The 20,526-nt window shown below is 48.6% G+C and overlaps 1 protein-coding gene across 1 annotated transcript; it reads left to right on the top strand.

Moving 5' to 3' along the window:
* Positions 1-169: 169 nt before the first annotated feature.
* FBXO21 (F-box protein 21) lies at positions 170-20,284 on the top strand. Its single transcript, XM_077787120.1, has 12 exons — positions 170-387; positions 2,658-2,793; positions 5,272-5,366; positions 7,065-7,186; positions 8,804-8,950; positions 9,446-9,579; positions 9,799-9,935; positions 10,433-10,609; positions 11,300-11,432; positions 14,471-14,661; positions 15,558-15,715; positions 18,644-20,284. The coding sequence occupies exons 1-12, from the start codon at positions 182-184 to the stop codon at positions 18,820-18,822; spliced, it is 1,815 nt and encodes a 604-aa protein (XP_077643246.1). The 5' UTR covers positions 170-181; the 3' UTR covers positions 18,823-20,284.
* Positions 20,285-20,526: the final 242 nt, after the last annotated feature.

The raw sequence follows: 20,526 nt of genomic DNA on the forward strand, positions 1-20,526 counted from the left end.
CCCATTCCCATTTCCCATTCCCATTCCCATTCCCATTCCCATTCCCATTCCCATTCCCATTCCCATTTCCCATTCCCATTCCCATTCCCATTCGCATTCCCATTCCCATTTCCCTCTCCCGCCGCTCCCGGGCCCCTCCCCGGAAGCGCCGGCGGCCCCGCAGCGCAGGTAAACAGCCAAGATGGCGGCGGAGGCCGCGGGCGCGCCGGGGCCCGGCAGCGGCGGCGGGACGGGCCTGACGGACCTGCCGGGCGAGCTGCTGGAGCTCATCCTGTGCTGCGACGTGCTGGGCGCCGCCGACATCGGCCGCGTGTCCTGCACCTGCCGCCGGCTGCGCGAGGCGTGCCAGCCCCGCGGCAAGGTGTGGCGGGAGCGCTTCCGCCTCAGGTGGGCAGCGCGGCCGGCGGGGATCGGGCACCGCGGGGCCGGGCGCGGTCGGGAGCGGGGCGGCGGCCGGGCCGGGCGAGCGCCGCCGGCACCACCCGGCCCCGGCCCGAGCGGGGCACCGAGCGCTGTGCCGGGGAGCGCGGCTTCAGAGGCGTCACCCGTGCCGGGGCACCGCCGCTGTGCCGGGCCTGTCCAGCCCGGCCTGCAACGCTGGCGGCTTCTCCGGGCGGGTGTCCCGCACCCCCCGAGTTCTCCCGCAGGTCTTGTAGGAGATTTCTGCTTGCCGCCCTTCCAAAGCCCCGGGGAGGGACCAGGCTGAGCCTGCTGCTCGCAGGGGCTCCCCCTTGGCCGCAGATCAGTTCTGTGGCCCTTTCCACGCCGGGGCCCGTGGATTCCCTGCGTTCCCAGGGCCAGCCCGGGCTCTGGCAGTGGAACCATACACGGGGGTTGTGCATTGGGCCTCCTTGACCCCTCCAGAACTTCCAAAACAACAGGCAAGACCCATCTCAGGAGTGATGCTGGGCAGCACAGAGGTGTTCATGCATGAGGGTTTGGGGAGAGCTGTTCTCACAGATTCCCAGACCCTTGGGGTGGGGTTTTGCTGCTGTTCTGTTTCCCCCAGGCTGCTGTGCATGTTTTGCCTGGGGGTGATGCTGGTCTCAGCAGTCCTGGGGGCAGCTCCCCTCATCCCCGGGGCTGTCCAGCCTCATCTCTTACCTGCCTTTGTCTGTGTTGGCACAGGAAAAGCAGCAGAATTGCTTTCTCTAGCTGCCAATTGTATCCTGAAATTCAGCTCAGCCCATGTGTGGGGATTGTTCCCTTTTCATAGGGGTAAAAAAGCTGCTGAGGAGTTACAGCTTCCCCACTCCAGCAAGCCATGGCTCTGGGACTGACTTTCAGCAGTTCAGTGGCTGCAATTCCTGCAAGTTCCAGCCTGGTTGGGATCCAGCAGCTGGAATGGGTGATTGACACACGTTGCTCTCCTCCTCGGTAATGGAATTTTTGGCAGGAGGCTTCACCCTGGCCTTGCCATCCTGGCTGGATTCCATTGTGAGCAATGGCACTTTCATCTTTCCAAAATTCCCACCGTCCTTCCAGCCCATGAAATTCTCCTTTCTCATCCCAAAATAAAGGACTGTGATGATTATTGTGAGGTGGCTGCAGTTCAGCAGTAGCTGAAAGGCCAGGAATTCATCAGGAGAGAGGTTGTTATGTAATGTGAGGTTATTTGACTTTATTTTGTGGAGACAAGTGCAGGGGAGTTTTATTATTAACCAGCAGTGAAATATCTTCCAGGTGTGGTTTGCACAGCAGTAATAATCATTATACAGGAGGAGTGATTTCAGTATTTGGTAAATTAAATATATATATATATATCCTGGAAAGAACCTAAGGAAGGTGGTTTGTATAAATCAGTACAAATGAATAGCATGTCAAAATGTGGAATAAATCCCCCCATAAATGAAAAGAAACCCCTTTCTCTCAGCTTCATTTCCAAAATATTTCCATCTGTACTGATTCTTGTTCAGGTTTCTCACACAAGTGATCCTGGTATCTTCACAGCAGCAGGAATTGCAGTGCTGGCACATATTTTATGGCACAAAGTGTGTTGTGGCACCACACACCCACTTGATTCAAAAAGGTGCTGCTAACAGCCCCCAAAGCATGCCCTAAAGTTGGATTTTCAGATGAATTTGAAATTCTGGGTAAGCTGTGAAGTGTGTGGAGTGTGAGTCTCAGTGAAGGAGGGTTTTTTACAAGAAAACTGTGAGGCGGTTTATTTTTTTCCTTCAGACAATTATTTCTTGTCTCTTGTCAAACTGCAGAAGCATTTAGCTGTCACAATTTGACTTCAGATTGTATTTTCCTCCCATAGATGTTGCCACCAGCAAGGGCAGTGGAGGGAGCTGTGTTTTTAATGAGCTCCCTGAGGTGGTAGGAAAACACAGGACAGAGAATTCCCCTTCTGTTCAGTGCCAGCTTGGCTTCCTTCTTTGTGGCAAACTCTTTTAATTATAAAACTGAAGCATTTAGGATGTTTAGGTATTGAAATCCTGGAGTGGGAGCCTCTGAAGGTTTCAGGAGAGCTTGCTTTTAAATAATCATTAATGCACAGCTGCAGTCGGGGAGCTGTGCTTTGATGTCTGAGGTAATTCAATACAGTTGAAAGCTGGGCAGTGTTTGGGCACTGTCTCAGCCCCTCAGGTCGTTCTGGAGGTTCTCAGGGAGGTGAAATATTAATGATGCTGTTGGTTTGTGTGTGTGTGCAGGTGGCCATCCCTGCTGAAGTACTACAGCCACAGTGACGGTGTCAGCTGGCTGGAGGAGTACAAGGCACGGCACAACGCGGGGCTGGAGGCACAGAGGATCGTGGCTTCCTTCTCCAAAAGGTTCTTCTCAGAACATGTAAGTCCTCCCCTCTTTGTGTGTGTGTGTGCAGCAGCCCAGCCACTTGTCTAATAGAATCCTTAATAAAGTCATTAATTGAATCATTAAGGTTGGAAAAGACCTCCATGATCAGAACTGAACCGTGTCCCTAAGCACCACATCTTCACATTTTCTGAGCCCTTCGAAGGACCTCTGAAAAGCCAGAGCTGACATTCCTGAATTCCCTCAGGAAATCAAATCTTGCCACTGTGCAAGGAGGCTCTGAGTGGCTGTAGGGCTGCTTGTCTGAGCTTTATCTGCTGGACAGTAACCAGAGCTCAGTCAGGCTGAGATTTCTCACAGCATCCTGGGATGAAATCTTGTGTACACAAAGAACATCATTATTATTCTTTCAGAAATGTTGTGGCTTGCAAATGATGCAGCCACGAGAGCCCATGTTCTACCCTTGGTCTGCTGCCAGAAGGGTTTAGGCTGAGCCCAGCACTGCTCCTTGCAGCAACCCCACAGCAGCTGCTGCCAGGAGGTTTTTCTTCAAAGGGTCCAGAAAATTGAACTTCTTTGAAGGACAGCAATTGCACCACTTCCCTAAGTAGCTTGTTCCAATGCTTGGCAACCCTTTCAGTTGATCAATTTTTCCTGATATCCAACCTAAACCTCCCCTGGAGCAGCTTGAGGCTGTTTCCTCTACACTGCCTGAGCATTCACATCACCAGGGTGTTTTCTTCTTTAAAAATCCTTAAATCCTTCAAAAGTTGTTTATTTCTTAGAGGAGTTTTGCCTTTTAAAAATGAGTTTATTTAGTCTTTATTATTATTCTTATTAGGAAAAGGTTCTTTTTCCCCCAGAGGGTGCTGGGCACTGCCCAGGCTCCCCAGGGAATGGGCACAGCCAGAAGCTGCCAGAGCTCCAGGAGCATTTGGACAGTACTGCCAGGGATGTGGTGGGATTTTGGGATGTCTGTGCAGGGCCACAAGTTGGACTGGATGATCCTTCTGGTAGCTTGGGATATTCCATGAATCCATAATAATTTAAAGATTCACCTTCCTTGATTGTGATTTATTATTTTTATTAGTTTCTCTTGCCCCTCTCTCCACATCTCCTCAACTGTGCACTCAGATTTTGTATTTCCTGGCTTTGTGTGAAAATGCTGAAACACAGCCAGAAAAGGAGAGAGTTCCAAATCCAGAGGTGTGTGGAGTGCAGCACACCCTGTGATTGCATTCAGCCCTAAAATCTCTTTGCTTTTTGCTGGGAGTTCAGCCCTGGCTCTGGGAATTCTGAAGGCCACAGGGTTTGTTGACACAAAGCACAGCTGCTGCTTCTCGCTGCAGACTTTGTGCAAGGACAAGTTCTGAGAGCTGTCACAAGCCCTTTGAGTTCAGGAGCAAAGCACAACAGGGCCACTCAGTTGCAAAGTGTGTTTTTGAAGTTCTCCAGCCAGCCATGACCCTGAAAAGCTTCTGTGTTCAGTGGGGAAAAGGTGAAAATGTGGTGTCTCACACTAATGTGCACATGAGACAGGAGTTACTTGGCTGTTTGCTTGGTAGCTGTGGATTTTGGCAAGCTGTACAGCTGGGTCAGCCTGGAATTCTGTGAAATGAGTATAAATACTGCCTGTGACTTTGGCTGAATTCAAAATCCCACACAGGAGCCACTAAACAGCCTCCCTTTTATGGCTCCTGTGCAGAAGGAAGGCAGCAGGGCCAGGTGGGGCTTTGGTGTCTCCTGGCTGCTCTGTTCTGCAGCAGCCAGACATTTACCCATGGAGAATTGTCAGAGCATTAACTGGGGGAAGCAGCTCCTGGATTCCTCCTGTTTTGATCACATATGCAAGTTCCATGGAGAGACCATTAAGCAATACCCAAAGGCCTCATGATGAGAACCATCTCCTGAGGGGCCAGAAACTGCAGCTTGATTCCCTGCTCAGAACTGAGAGGAGAAGGCTTTCAACCCATATATGAGCCCATATCCTATAGTGCAAAGCTTGAAAGCCAATTTTTTTTACAGTTCAGCCGAAGTTTAGAAAGTGATTTTGAATTCTGGAAGAAAATAGCTGTTCTGAATATAGATGCAGAAGTGGTTGTTGCAAAAGATAAAGGCTCCTGCTTCTTCATTCCTTCACCCAGGATGAATCTCCTGCACAGGGGGGTGTATGGAGGGGTTCACTCAACCACAAGCAGAAGTTGATTCCACCTTAAAACCACGTGCAGCTTGCGCCCACCCTGCATAAATGTGATTCTGCTGGTCCTGAACTCAGCATCTCAGCCCTAAATGCTGTAGAATTGAGCTGATACTGCTATAGGATATTCCTAGGGTTCTCAATAGTATAATAAATCCATGAGTACAGACTGTCAGTATTTGGGGAGCAGGGCATTTTAAAGATCTTTAATAAATCGGGAAAAAAAAAAAAAAAAAGGACCAATTTGTTTTTGAGACTTTTTCTGAAGTTATGGGAGAATCTGTTGTGCTGTGCATAATTCCTTTCTGCTTTGGCAGGTCCCCTGTGATGGATTCAGTGACATCGAGACTCTGGGGTGCCCCAGCCATTTCTTTGAGGATGAGCTGATGTGTATCCTCAACATGGAAGGAAGGTAAGAGAGGGCTGAGAAATGGCAGGGATTTCCCTCTTCCACCAGTTCAAGGAGAAAAATACCCTGGTTAGTGCCTGACCTCAGCTTCTGCCCTTGGTCACTCATCAAACAGTACCCCCAGGCTTGCTAAGGCCTAATTTCACAACAGATTGAGTATTTCCAGAGGAAACCATGGAAACCTTGTCCCACAAGAAGAAGATCCTTGGGTTTTGTGTTGCTTTTTGTTGTTTATTTCCTTGCCAGCTCATGGCATCTCTTGGGACGTATCCCATGCACCCTCAGCTCTGCCTAAGCAGTTTCCATCCTCTTGTTCCTTTTTGAATTAAGCCTGGGTCACCTTGCTAAGCTGATTTGCAGGATTAGACCAGAGGGAAGCAGGAATCTTTCAGGAATACCACCATGAATCCCTGAACCCTGAAATTCCTTTTTTTTTTTTTTTTTTTTTTTTTTTTTTTTTTTTTTTTTTTTCTTTTCTGAGCTGGAGTAGGTTGGTCCAATTTTTGTCCTCAGAGAAGCAACTGAGTTGAATTCAGCCATTGCAAAATTTGCAGTTGTGTAAATTATTCAGACAGGTGGTAAATAAAACTCCTGGGTTTTATCTGCCTGGGTTATCTCATCACCTTGATTAACACTGGGCAAGAAGAGTAAGTTTATTTGAAGGTTTTATTTGGTTTATTTGAAGGGTTTTTTGCTGGTACCACCTACCCAGGCTGGGTTTGGTGTGATATAAAGCTGTGATAAATGTCCTTAATGGGGTCTAATAGCCTTGATTACAGGGACTCTTAATAGGGCTTGAAAAAACCCAACTGGAATGGCAATCATCTCATTTTTGCCTTTTCCCATCCATTTTATTGCCTTTTCTCTTTGAGCTGGGCCTGAGCATCTCTCATTTGACAACTGGTTAAAAAGCTTTTGAGGCTTTGCACTGGCCAAATGCCTCCCCATAAAGCAGAATTGATGCTAATTACACCCTGATTAAGCTATAGTCGGTGCCATTCAGGAGCATTAGACTAAATCATCTCCCTGGAAGATATCCCAATAAAGCAGTTGTCCCTATTGAGGGTCCTAGTTTATTGGAAGAAGATAAAATATTGTGAGATTTGATTGCCCTGCTGTCCAGGGGGATGGAGAGTCTTTAAAAAGTGATGGGGCTTTGCTGTAAAAAGTTTTGGAATTGTGTCGTCTGCAGAGCAACTGTTGATCTCCTCCTGCCTTTTCAGAGCTACAGAGTTGGTTTTCCTCTGGGGAATTTTGTTTTTCTTCTGAATGCTATTGGACTTACATTCGTGTCCCTCATCAATCTATTTTTAATGCTGAGAGGATGCTTTAGGAGTGGCTCTGGAGAGATGCAGTCAGACAGAGGGTAATGTTTTATGAATAAAGTATAGGATTTTAATCAGATATTCCTGAGCTCCTTTAATTAGGATCTGTGTTGTTTCCCATGATAATGTATCTTCCCAAAATTATGTATCGGTGATGGGATGAAAATTGGAGATGACAGGAGCAATGTTTTCCAAGTTATGTGTCTTTTTATGATAAATTCCTCTCAACATTCCCCTTTTGGGTTGACTTTCAGTGACAGTTCTTGTTGAGAAAAACAATAACCCAAACTGTAAACCTGTATTAAAACTTAAACCAACTGTTCACCCTTCAAATACCTATTTAGGGAAATATTTCCTCTTGCGTTTAACTGTGCAGGAAAGGACTCACCTGGAAGTACTATGCAAAGAAAATTCTCTATTTCCTACGGCAGCAGAACATCCTAAAGAACCTGAAGGAGTATCTGCAGCGCCCCACGGAGCGGCAGTCCTTTCTGGAGGGTGAGTCCTTGGCACAGACCCAGCCACAGCACCTAATGCTAGCTCTCCATCTTGCTTTGGCTTGCAAGGAGCCTGCCTTGCTTAGATTCCAGCAAGCCTTGGCTAATGACTCAGAGTCCAGGTTGGATTTTGGATGTGTCTGGAATCCTTCCCGTCCCGCAGCAGCGTTGCATCAAAATGTCAGGACAGCATCGGGTGCTGTCAGTGCTGTGTGCTTGAAGAATCACCCCTGGGCAGCTGGGCTGAAGGCAGAAAATGCTAAAACATCAGAATCTTGAACAAGGTGCTGAGAAAATGAGCTGTAGCTCGACATCCTCATTACTGACATTGCTGCAGTGGCCCCTGAGCTAATTCCCAGTCAGCTCCCTGCTTTCCCCTTTCCCAGGAGCTCCTCTGATACAGGCAGGGAGCAAGCACAGGGAATTGTAGCCTGAGCCCTGGGAGTGTCTCCAGAACTGAGTGTTAAACTTTGGTGGGAAACAAATCCAAGTCCAGTCACACAGTGAGAGGGCACTTACACCTGCTGAGAAAGAGAAAGCTCTTTCTTCTGCTTCTTCTGCTCTTTGTGTCCTCAGTCTGGTGGATTATTCTCCTTCTGTCTTCTGAATGGCTCAGAAGCTGCCAGGGGCTGTAGAAGAGTCCCTTCCCCTTGGTACACACTCAAAAATGTCCCTGAAAGAGGACAAAAGAGGCTGTAACACCAAAGCTGGTTCTTGTTAATGCAGTAGGTTTTGAAGAAGGGACTCTCAGGGCAAGAAGGGGAAGCAAAAAGTGTCATTTTCTAGAAAAAAACCAAATTAATTATGAGACTTAGTCATGTGGGTCACAATATGTGTGATTTGTCTGCCGTGAATGTGCCAGCAGGAAGTGTTTTGGGAATTTCCACCTGGTCAGAGCAGGGAGCACTTTGGGAGGACAAAAAGGAGACACAGGGCCCTGCTAAACTCCTTGATTTACAGACCAGTCATGGACAGAGCCATGTAGGAGGCTGGAAGAGGTAAAATCCTTACAGTTGATTCCAAAGATTGAACAAGAGGAGGCTTTGGAAAGAGCAGTGGTACCAAGGAGAAGGTTCTGTGAAAAGGAAATATTTTCCTGCAGAGGCTTGGGCAGGAGGAACATGAAAGCTTGTTCTGTTCTGTGTTGTGTTAGGAAGATGGAGAGCAGCTGTGGAAGAGAAAGATGAATGTAGCAGATAAGGAAATGATGAACAAGGATGATATGGAGGATGTGACAGGAAGAAATCAGAACTGAGGCAGTGTGAGTGAAGCTGGGATCGTTTCAGGCTCTGAATAAAAATCTCTGTACACTGGGGAGGCACCAGGGGCTGCGGTGTGAACACAGAGCTGGTCAAGCCTGACCCAGCAGCATTCCTGCTCAAGGTACAGATACCTTTCAGCGTGGTGGAGAGGGCAAACCTGAGTTCAGCTGGTCATTTCTCATGTCAGCTCATTCCCTGCATTTTGTGTGACAAATCCAGCAGGTGACTGCAGGTTTCAGACACAGAGCTCTGCTGTTCTGCTGCAACCACTCGCTGCATGCCTGGAATGTAGAGCAGGCAAAACCAAGCAAAGAAAAAACTGAAGTCCTGTTTCTTATGTAGTTTGTTTTTTCCAGGTGCTGTTTTGATTGATCAGTACTGTAACCCCCTGTCAGACATCTGCCTGAAGAGTGTCCAGGCTCAGGTGGACGATATCACGGACAAAGTGCGCAAAGTGCTGCGGACCAAGAACCCCAGGCACCCCAGCTTGGCTTCCAAGGCAGGTACTGTACAGAAATGTGCCTTCCTGCAGAGCTTTCCTGCACCTCTGCACAGCTGAAATGGCTGTGGAGTTGTGGCAGCTTAAAGAGCTGTTGTTTGTATCCCCTGGCAAACAAAGTTGTGACATTTACTGAGGCCATCATTCACGAAACAGCTGTTCAATAGCCCAGGGTTCAGTCCATCTGATGCTAAAAGAATTGGGAGGGGAATTATATTTTTTCCTATTTGTTTCTGGAATCTTATTAGTCCTGTTATCTATAGCTGAGCTGTGGGACTGGGGAGCAGCCTCTTTCCTGCCAATCTCAGAAAATCATCAGTAAAGAGCTGCATGTTTATAATTTCCAAAGGTCAGGCAGCATCTTGTTTATTTGTTTTATAAACACTGAGTAATTTCTGGCTTTCAAGGAGAGACTGAGCCTGCCCATGCAAAGATTTCATTGCATAAAGGTTGAGTGCTCTTGTTTTTTCAGTCTTTATTTCACTGCATGTGTTTCCAGGAGAGGTTCTCGTTCCAGAAGTGGAACTTCAGAGGCAGGTGCTTGATGCCATGAACTGTGTCTTGTATGAGCAGCTGAAATACAAAGGAAATGAGCTGGATTACTACAATTCACTGAATTCCTACATTCACCAGGTATGTGTGTGTGTCAGGCAAAAGCTGGGAGGCTGCAAGCCTCGAGACACTTTGAGTGTAGCCAGACAAATAATTCTCTGTGAAGAGCAGCTCTTAAATAAATATGTTATCCTTCAGTGCATTTTCTGTCAAGTTGTATTTTCAGTTGTGAAGTCAACCCTTGAAATTCATGTTTTTCTTAAATCCCACCTGTGTTTTTGTCACATTTTTGTCCCCCAGGTTTTGATCCGCAGGACAGGGATTCCCATCAGTTTGTCTGTGCTTTATTTAACAATTGCCAGGCAGCTGGGAGTCAAACTGGAGCCTGTCAACTTTCCCAGCCATTTCCTACTGCGATGGTGTCAAGGAAAAGAAGGGTGAGTGACCTGCTGAACTCTGAAATTGTGCCCACAGTGACAAAAGCCAGAAGATATTTACAGCTCCAGACCTATGTGAGAGTGTTTAATTGGGTTCCATCTGCCTGTACAGGGGGAAAGATCAGATCTTTAGGAAAGATTTCCTAGAACTCAGCTGCTGCTGCTGAATGGTAACAGATTTCCTGCTCTAGACCTAGAGGAGAATGTTTAATTATTTCCCCTCTGGATTTATAACTTATACAGAGGGGAAAAATCAGATTTTTAGGAAAGTTTTCCTAGAACTCAGTTCTGCTGCTGTTGAGTAATAACAGATTTCCTGAAATAATAATACCCATGAGGTGATGTGAGAATTATGGGAAAGAGAGAAGGTACCAGGTAGTGTCTGTTTAGGAGGGAGCTGAGAAATGAAGGACACGGGTTGGAAGTGCTGAGGGAAGAACAGAAACAACAAACCACGAGACCCTGATCACAGTTTGGGCTCTTTGTTGCCTCTTCAGAAGCACAGATATTTTTGACTACACCTACATCGATGCCTTTGGGAAGGGGAAGCAGCTGACAGTGAAGGAGTGCGAGTACCTGATCGGGCACCACGTCACAGAGGAGTTCTATGGGGTGGTGACCTCCAAGGAGGTCCTGCAGCGCATGGTGGGCAACCTCCTGAACCTTGGCAAGAGGTGAGTTGAGGAGCCATACCCTGGGAAAAAGGACCAGGGGTACATGATCTGCATGTCCAATATTGCTGCTTCCAAAAGGTGTCACTCAGCTCATGAGATCCTGAACATTCTGTGTGTCACAAGGCATTGTAATCGCCTGCATCTGAGTGGAAACAAAAATATTTAGTGAAACTAGTTCCTCTCAAGAAAATAGAAAAGATATTTTATTTTCTATTTGAAAAGCTGTCACTTGTCCACCTTGAGATCAGAGCCTTTTCCTGTCATGTGGTAGGCACAACCTCTGTGTTCAAATTAGCATTTTCAGAGATCCTGTTGGTTGTAGAATATTGAGTTTTGTTTCCAAGTCCTCCTGATAATCCCTTTCCCAAGCAGCCATAGACAGACTCACAGGAGTGGAAGGACTGTTGTAGGTGTCAGGGGAGCGAAAGGAAGTGGCTTGGAGAGTGAATTCCCTGTGTGGGATGGTCTGACCAAGGAGAAGAGCTGTGGGTGGGGGGGCAGAGTTCAGTGATGAGGTGTGGAGTGCTTCTCCTTTTAGCAGCCTGATGTGCTGAGTGACAATCCGTGCTGGAGTCACTGTTGTGAGCGTGCTGTACCTGCAGCATCATTTTGGGGACTCCCTCTGTCCCTGGGAGCTCTGGGGACAGGGTTGCAGAGCCTCACAGGTGAGAGTTTCCTTTCTGCTGGCAGAGAGAGCACTGACCAGTCCTACCAGCTGCTGAGAGACTCCTTGGACCTGTACCTGGCCATGTATCCAGACAATGTGCAGCACCTCATGCTCCAGGCCAGGTTATACTTCCACCTGGGAATCTGGCCAGAAAAGGTATTTGGGCACTCAGGGGAATGCTGTGGGGAAGGCTGAGCACTATTAACACTGGCTTATTGATTTTCGGGCTATGTCAGCCTGCATTACAGTCTGACACGAGTTGTTTCTGTAATAAATGCAGTTGGAGGAGTTCTTACATTGCAGGGAATCAATTTGAAGCGAGGAGAGTGGATGATTCTTGGCTGCCTGTCCTAGGGGAGAATTGGGAGCAGCTTTGAGTCATAATTTATGATTTACAGCTTGTCTTGTAACCAACACCATGGATTGTTGAGTTATAAGAGCATCCTGTTTGTGCCTAAATTGTGGTAGAACTCCTGCTGGGCTCTTGCAAAAGGAGCAATTACTTTATCAGAAAACTTTAGGAAGTTATCTTTTATAAATAAAACCAAAGCTGTGCTTCCAACCTTGGCCACACAGTCTGTGGCTCCTGTGAAAAGGCAGCTTGATATTGCTGTCCTTGGAATTCCTTTTCCTTCAGGGTAGCAACACCAGTCCTGTTATGTTGGGAGTGTGGGAAAGAAGGTGCTGAGATTTACAGGTTGTCTGGATCATCCAAGGCTTTCACTTTTTCTCAGGAGAAGGCACAGGGAAAAGCCTGTAAGTCAGAAAAGTCTGATTTTTTTCGTAGTGTGCCACTGCAGCACAGAGGTTTTCCTGCTCAAAATGCCCTGTGCTGGTTCAGTGGAGCTTGTGCCAGTTCACAGTTGTGAGTTTGGGAAGGGGACAGGAATATTGGCTGGATAGAAGCTGAGCAGAAGCAAAGCTCTTCCCACCAAATCAACTGGAACAGGACTGCTGGAGAAGCTGCCTTATTCCCTTTGAAGAACAAACTGTGCTAAGCTTGCCCTTCCTTTCTTACGGCAGCAAATTTTAGGTCAGCTTAGAAAAACCAGCGCCAAAAAATTGTGTATGGGAGGGACTCACTGAGCTGAAATAGCAATTGGACATAAATATGGAACACTGAAAGATCTTTCTGCCCCCTCCTGGCACTCAGGGATATATTTGGAGAACACCAGACTTGGATTTGCAGCCCCCCAGAACACAGAACCCAACCCCAGGGCTGAGTTTTACTGGGCTCTCTGCACCAGATGCAATGGAAATGAGCAAATTTGGATTTTTCAGGGTTGCATCCAGTCGTTCCAGGCTGTCAGGCAGGATTGCAGCTAACCAGAGAGAATGCTGTGTCTGTCAGGACACAATGTACCAGCTTTGACAGGAGCTGCCAGATTTATGGATGGGTAGGAAATCTAAAAAGTCCTGCAGAGCTACACTTAATGTTGTCCTAAATATTTGTAAATAACAGTAAATAAAACTCCTGAGATTCTCTGGCAGCTATGGTTCATTCCTTAAGGATTTTTCAGGATTTTCACATCCTTCTTTATTCTTAATAGAATTAAAGTGGCCAAGAAACCTGAGCTGTGTTTCTTCTCATGAATTACTCACCTGCCCTTTAGTTAAATTGATGATTTTCCTCGATTTTTGGCTGCTGTTCATGCTGAACAGCCTGAGATTTCCATTCCTCTTCTGCTGCTGCTCTGAACTTAATGACCTGTGATCAAGGAGACAATCCTTTGCCAGGTGCCAAAGTGTGGCAGATTTTGGGACTTGAGATATTTGATGTTGAGACAGATACCTGTCTTTTCCCAGCATGTTTACATAATAGGTTGGGGGTTTTTTCCTTGCTTTTACAAAAAATTAAAATTTGCTTTTCCTGCCTGTAACAAACCCAGCAGCAGGTGCTCTGATGTTGTGCCAGAGGGTGGAATTGTGGATCTGCAGAGCTTGCTGCTCTGTGTTCTTTAGTCATCCTGAGACAAGCAGCTTTTCTGTCTTGTTCCTTGGGAAAGCATCATGGAGGTTATTTCCACTTTCTCCTCTGCTGCCCTATTTTTGCTCCTCACAGACATGCTGAGAAGCTCTTTTAAGTTAAAATATTAGTTCTCAAGAGCAGCAGAAGTCACCTGGAATCACTTCCCAGCAGCATTTTGGAACACTGGGAACTGCATTCTCCTGACCAGGAACCTGGAGAGATGGTCTGTGGGCACTAAACAGGACACGATGAACTAGTGGGGCTGAGTTTTAAGGAGCTGCTGAGCTCTCCAGTGCCTTCCTTGGAAGCTGGGAGCATTACAAAGAGAAGAGGAATAAGAACAGGCTGTGTGCAGGCTGAACATGGAGCTGTGGCAGAGAACAGTGTGGAAGATGTTGTGGCAGATCTCAGGGCACTTACCTGCAGCTGACTCCAGCAATATATCTGTGTGTGTTTATGTCTTGGACAGGTGTCTGCTAAGGAAGGCAGGAATGGAAAATGCAAACCCCCTCCCTCTGAATTATTATAATTTTGAAATTAAAAGGCTCTCAGGCAAAGGTATGGGAGCAGGAATAACAGTTCTTTACTAGGAAAATTAAAAATACAAATGCAATAGTACAAACGAAAAGAAAAAATCCTTGCCAGAGTCAGAACAGACAGCAGCCCCATCCCAGGGGGGCTCAGTCCTCCTGCAGTGCCAGCTGTGCTTCTGCTGGAGCAGGATCCTGCACAAGGGGGGAGTTTTCCTCTGGAGCTCCAGGGCTGGGGGAGATGGGCCTGGGCTCCTCTGGGAATGCAGGGGGAAGAAAGCTGCTCCTCTGGGAATGCAGGGGGAAGAAAGCTGCTCCCCTGGGAATGCAGGGGGAAGAAAGCTGCTCCTCTGGGAATGCAGGGGGCAAAGGCTGCTGTGCTGTTCCCAGGTCAGATTGGATGCAGGTAGGAATGCTTGGCTCCTCCCCTGGGCACAGCATCTCCCATGGATGATGGAATTTTCTCAGCCATGCAGGGACACTCAGTGGCCATGGACAGCAGAGATCTCCTGGAGGGAGGATTGGCTGTGGGAGAGATAAAGAAAAAACTGCCCCATGAACAGCAGAGAACTGCCCCAGCTCTGACAGATGAGGATAGAATACACACCCTTAGCTACACCTTTCAACCTAAGACAGTTTGTAAGTTGTGCTGCTCGGGGACGTGTCTTGAACCTGTTTTTGCTGTGGTTTGGAAGGTCCTGGACATCCTGCAGCACATCCAGGCCCTGGACCCCTCCCAGCACGGGGCTGTGGGGTATCTGGTGCAGCACACCCTGGAGCACATTGAGCGGCGCAAGGAGGAGCTGGGCCCCGAGGTCAAGCACCGCTCGGATGAGAAGCACAAGGAGGTTTGCTTCTCCATTGGGCTCATCATGAAACACAAGAGGTGAGCTTGGAGCCTTCCCCACGGTCAGCTCTGTGGCAGCAGAGCAGAAGGGTTTGAGCTGACAGCAGTGAGACGTGGTTTTGTGCCAAGGAGGAGCAGGAAATGCCAGGCACGTGCGTCTGTCCCGTGCAGGAAAGTGGGGGCAGCTCACAGTGCCTGGAGAGAGCAAATGTTTGCACTGCAGAGAGCCTGACTTGTCTGAGTCATCCTCTGTCACACAGGTACAGAGCTCTCCAGGAAACAGCAGCAACCACTTAATGAGGGAATGTGCAACAGAGTCAACTTTAAAATCGATTCTGATATTCCCAGGACAGTTTGTGGATGGTTCCCTGTGCTCTCATTCCTGTTCCTGCCTGCACTGCTCTGCCAGAGAGCCAGGCCAGCGCTGTGTTGCTTTGGCCACTCCTCTGACTCCCCAAGACATCCAGAGCATATCTGAGGGGTATCAGCAGTGACAGTTACAACACCCCACAATTAAAGCCCATAAATACTCTGTAAATACTGATGGCTTTGTTCTATGTGCTGGGCTTGCCACGTCTGTGTGATGAGCACAGGAATAGGTGCACAGCCCAGCAGAGTGGTTGATCCTTCTTCATTTCTTCCTTCCCCTTCTGGCTGCTGACTTTCAGGCTCTTTGTTATTCTCTTTTCTTACTCAAATTTGGTGTTACTTTGCCTTCAGCTGTTTATTCCTGTCTATCCAGTCATTCATAGTCACTTCCCTCCACTTCAAAATACAAACACAAAGTCTTTCTGATTGTTTTTTTCCCCTCTCGCTCCTCTCCTCCTTGTGCCAGCTCTCAGGAGGTTCCTATCCTGTTTGTGCTCCGTTAATCTTGAGGAAAAAGAGCAGGCTCTGGAGTTTCCTCAGCCTTTGTGTGCAATTTCTTGAAGCAGGTATGGCTACAACTGTGTGATATATGGCTGGGATCCTGCCTGCATGATGGGCCACGAGTGGATCCGGAACATGAACGTGCACAGCCTCCCCCACGGCCCCCACCAACCCTTCTACAACGTCCTGGTGGAGGATGGCTCCTGCAGATATGCTGCCCAAGGTGAGCAGGGGCTCCTTGTGCACTCTGCCCACGTCAGGACAAAGGGGTGCTTCAGTGATTAATTAAGTGTGATTAACAAGGGTTAAGGTGGAGGTAGAAAGGAAATGATCTGAAGTCGTGGCCTGCTGTGTTTGCTCTCCATGAAATCAGCACTGCAGGGATGGACAGGAAGGCCCATTCTGGTGTGATCTCCTCTTTGACAGGAGCTGCCAGATTTATGGATGGGTAGGAAATCTAAAAGGTTCACACCATGAGAGTGTCCAGAAGTGTTTTGGACACTCTCATGGGTGTGAACCTCGACTGCTGCTTTGAAAGAAATAATTCAGCTTCTGCTGAAGGTCAGTCAGCAGCTCCTGACAGCTGTGCCTTGGACAGGACCTGGAAATGGGATTTAATGAGGGGTTGCTAATCAGGACATGGTTCTGGCCACTGTCATTTGCCAGGATCCCAGGGGACACAGGTAACCTGGCTGTTAGTGCCACCTTTAACCAGAACAGAAATGATTGGCTCTTCACAAGTGTAGGGAGGTGTAGAAATCTCTATGTCACATGTGCTTTATGCAACAAACCATAAGAGGAAACTCTTGTCTGATGGTCAGAGTGTGTGGTAAGAACTGTTGAACTGAGGTTCCGAAGAAAACTACAGAAGAGAAGCACAACTGTGACTCTGTACATTGTAAAAATATTCATTTGCCTCATGTTTGTGTTCCCGCTGTGACAGGGAGGAACATCCAGGCAGGGCAGCTGCACAGCCGAGTCTGTTTGGCTAAGGGAAGACGTGGAAGCTGCTGGAGGGAAAATGCTGACCAAAATGCCCTTTCCCTGGGTGCTCCCTCATGTTCTGGTCCCTTGAGTGTGACAAGAAGTGTGACAAGAGGTGGTTTTACAGGCAGGGACACTCCTGTAGATTTAAAGTGCAGGTGGTTCCCATTGTCCTGAGATCAGCTTTTTTGTATTCAGAAGCCCAAAAAGATGAAGTGGCAAATCCTGATGGCTCAGAACAGGCAGGGCTTGGCCTCAGAGAGTCTTAAAACCAGAAATTCTCATGTGTCATGGGTTGATACTAAAATATGCCTCTTGGTAATTACCTAATCAGGTAATTGTCCCCAGTGCTGCTGGGGCTGAGTCATCACTTATCTTGTGTTTAATGATGTTTAAACAAACAGAACCCTGTCTGATCCCACAGTTGTTGCAGGGTAGGCTGACACTGTTATCACTGCATCTCTGTGGCCTCCAAGAGTTCTGATGCTGCTGGGGAAAAGTGAAGGGTTTGTTCTTGCAGCTATTGATATCCCTTCTAAAACATCCTCAGATCATTTGGGAAGGATTATTTCATATCCTCCTGACCTGACTCTGGGGGGGGAGGGAGAGATTTTACTGAAAGAATCCTAAACAAATCCTCATGTGGAGTTTAATTTAACCTGCTCAGAAATAACCCCAAGCTTATTATAGATAAATGTACCTCAGTTTGAGGCCTTCCTGTGAATCTGTGGGTTGAGTGCAGCTAATTCCAGAACTCCTGTGTCATTCAGGGAGTTTAGTACCTGTCCACTCTTGTCTGTGTTTGGTTTGCTTTGTGACAGCACAGGAGAGAGATCTGTGGCTCAAAACTGCTCGTCAGCACCTTTGGGAGGCTCCCACCTTGTGCTGAACTCGCCTGTGTCAGCCTGTTCCCCTGCCAGCTGCTGTTCCACCCCTGCAGCTCCCCATCCCTGCAGCTCCCCATCCCTGCAGCTCCAAACCTGCAGCTCCCCATCCCTGCAGCTCCCCATCCCTGCAGCTCCCCATCCCTGCAGCTCCATCCCTGCAGCTCCCCAGCACAGCTCCCAGCTCAGCCATGCTGCTGCAGAGCACTCAGCAGTGCACATTGTTTTCCGCAGTGGTGCAGTATCTGAAAAGGTCCTTTGCAAGCCTCTAGGACTGCAGCAGGCTGCTGAGGCATGGAAAGCTCTGGTGCTGCTGGCTGCACACCCTGGCATGCAGCAGCTTCAAAGAGCCTGCATGGATTAATAGGAATTCTCTGTTCCCACTAATGAACTGGATTTCAGAGACAGATTATTCCTGAATGACATTCTCTGCACCCCAGCGTGTTCCTGCCCTGCCCAAAGTCAGCCTTTGATCCTGATGCAGCTTTTTTTCCTAGCTAATACTACCTGTTTTATCTGGCACAGTGCTGGAAAAAAATGACATCATTTGGGGAGTGCTGCAGGGCTCCAGCCTGTGGGATTTGCTCCCAGTCCCTGCTCTGCACCAGCACTGCAGAGCAGCCCTTGACTGGGGTCACCTTTGGGGTTCAGTGTTCAGGGGTCACCTTTGGGGTTCAGAGCTGTTTAACTTGCGCCTAATCAGGTTATGTAGAGGCAAGGAGCTGCTGTGGGAAAGAATCAGCATGTCCTACCTAGGGACTTTCACTGCACTTGGGGAAGTTTGGATTTAGGGAAGTTTGTTTTGCTGGAGGCACATGGTGAGCTTTGGCGTGGTGGAAGCACAGGCTGAGGGAGGAAGCTCTTGGCTCTTCTGCCAGGACAGCCTTGTGCAGCTGGGCTCACCTTGAGGGGCATCTCTCCTAAAACAAATCCTCCAAGGGCTGTGAGGGATTAGAGGAGCAGAGCTCACTGCAGCAGCTTCTCCCCACGCTTACAACCCAGTCCTGTGAGCAGCAGAGTGGGAGCAGCATCCTGCTGCAGTGATCCTCCAGGCAGCCCCAGGCATAAAGCAGTTGCCGTGTCCGTGGTCTGTGGGCTCATCAGGAGGTGAGGCTCTGTGAGCTGTCACACTGCCCATTTTCCTGCATTAGGGCATTTTTTTCCTTTCAGGCACCAGATTTGGTGTTTCTAGAAACACAGACAAGGCCTGAGAGAGGCCCAGGGTTGGCTGCCTTGCAGCAGGCTGCTCTGTGGTGGTAACTGCTGCCTCCCTTCCCTGACAGAGAACCTGGAGTACAACTCTGAGCCCCGGGAGATCCCTCACCCCGACATCGGCCGCTATTTCTCCGAGTTCACCGGCGTTCACTACCTGGCAAACACCGAGCTGGAAATTCGCTACCCGGAGGATCTGGAGCTCACCCGAGCCACGGTGCAGAAAATTTACAGCTCAGGCAAGGAGTGAGTGCCAAAGGCAGCCTGGGGACAGAAGCAGCTGGAGTGTAGCTTTACCCTCTTTGCAGAACTTGCGTGGGAAGCAAGTTTGGTGACAATCCTTTGGCTTAATGCATTGAAAACTGCACTGAACTTGGAAACTGGTGCTACAGCATCTTCCCGTTGTCTGCCTGCCCATCCTGGCCCAAAGGCACAGGGACACTTTGGTACTTGAGGCCCAGCAGGAGGATCTTGCAGGGACAGCTGTGCCAGGAGCATTGTCCTTGGGAAGGATCTGCACGTTCTGTCCTGCTGTGGTGGCATTAGAAGGTCAACACAGCGAGATCATGCTGTGGAATATGGAGGAATCCTCTCTTCCAGGGAAGGAAGCTGTTTGTCCTGGCAGTATTTCTGTTTGGCTGTGTCTGTCTGGTTTGGTTTGAGTGTGTATCCTGTGCAGGCAATAGTTTTTAAAGTTTCTCACGTTTCACTGTTGTCTTCTCCGGTCTGAATTTTTGGGTCAGGTATTGCTTCACCCCTGTAGTCTGATTGTTTCTAGAGCTACTGTTCCAATCATGAATATCCTTCTGAGCCTGGCAATATCCTTATGGGCCTGGGAAAAAGCTCCAGCCACAAAACCAGCAGCAGTGAGGCTCGTGGGGAGGCGAGCGGTGCTGACCCGGGGCCAGGTGGCCACCTCGCCGACACAGAGACTCCGAAAGCAGAGGAGGAGCTCCTGGCCCTTTTCCATGCCTGCTGAACACACCAGCCCATGTCCTGACCTTGTTCTTCAGTGTGTCCATCGTGTGTGTCCAAGGTGGGATCGGTGGCACAGCCATGAGTGTCCCCAGGAGGAGCTGGAGCCTCCCGGGGATGTTTGGTGGGACCTTGAGTGACTTGGATGGACGCGGAGCTGCCGCTCGCTGCCATCTCCAATTATTTTTATCCAATAGGTATTTATGCAATACAGTGGAATGATGACTGGAACCTGGCCATCCCTGGAGTCAGCCAAACCGTTGTGGAAGCAAGATGTTAATTCCTGCAGCTTGAGGCCTTCTTCCTTCTTGCCAAAAGAAAACGGATTCTAGGGGGGTGCAGGGAGGAGCTTTAGCAGCTCGAGGCACACGACTTTTAACCTTGGCTTAAAGGCCCAGACAGAACCACTGCAGAAGAGGTTTTCCTCTGGGCTCGGGGGCTGTGGGGTGCAGAGTGACACGGTGTTTGTGCATATCTTTGTGGTTTCTGAAGCAATGTGTGTAGAGTAGCTGCAGCTCGTGTCTCCTGTCACTGTCCACTTGCAACACAGTAATTCTTCCTCCGAGCTGACAACTAGGGCCCTGTAGAGGTAGGTGGATGCTCTCTAGTCTCTTATGCACTACAGGTATCTCCACGTGGAATCACAGCCCTCCTCTCCAGCAATGCCTGCCCTGCATGTCACCTCCTGCAACCCTGAGCACTGGTTTGCTGTGGAAATAAATGCTGAGAGCCCAGCACTTTGGTGGTGGTGGTCTGCAGGGATCTGGGGCTCCAGGAGGAGCAGCCTGTGGGGAGAGAGTGAGGAATGCTGAGAGGGCTCTGTTCCAAGCACTCTGTCTTTAAAGAATCCCAGACTGGTTTGGGCTGGACAGGGCCTTAAAGCTCCTCTTGTTCCATGGGCAGGGACACCTTCACTGTCCCAGGTTGTCCTGACAGGAACTTGGAGGAAGGAGAAGTTTCCATTATGAAGCAGGGTAGG

The sequence above is a fragment of the Lonchura striata genome, chromosome 18 (genome assembly GCF_046129695.1).
Source record: "Lonchura striata isolate bLonStr1 chromosome 18, bLonStr1.mat, whole genome shotgun sequence".
In the NCBI taxonomy this organism is placed as follows: domain Eukaryota; kingdom Metazoa; phylum Chordata; class Aves; order Passeriformes; family Estrildidae; genus Lonchura; species Lonchura striata.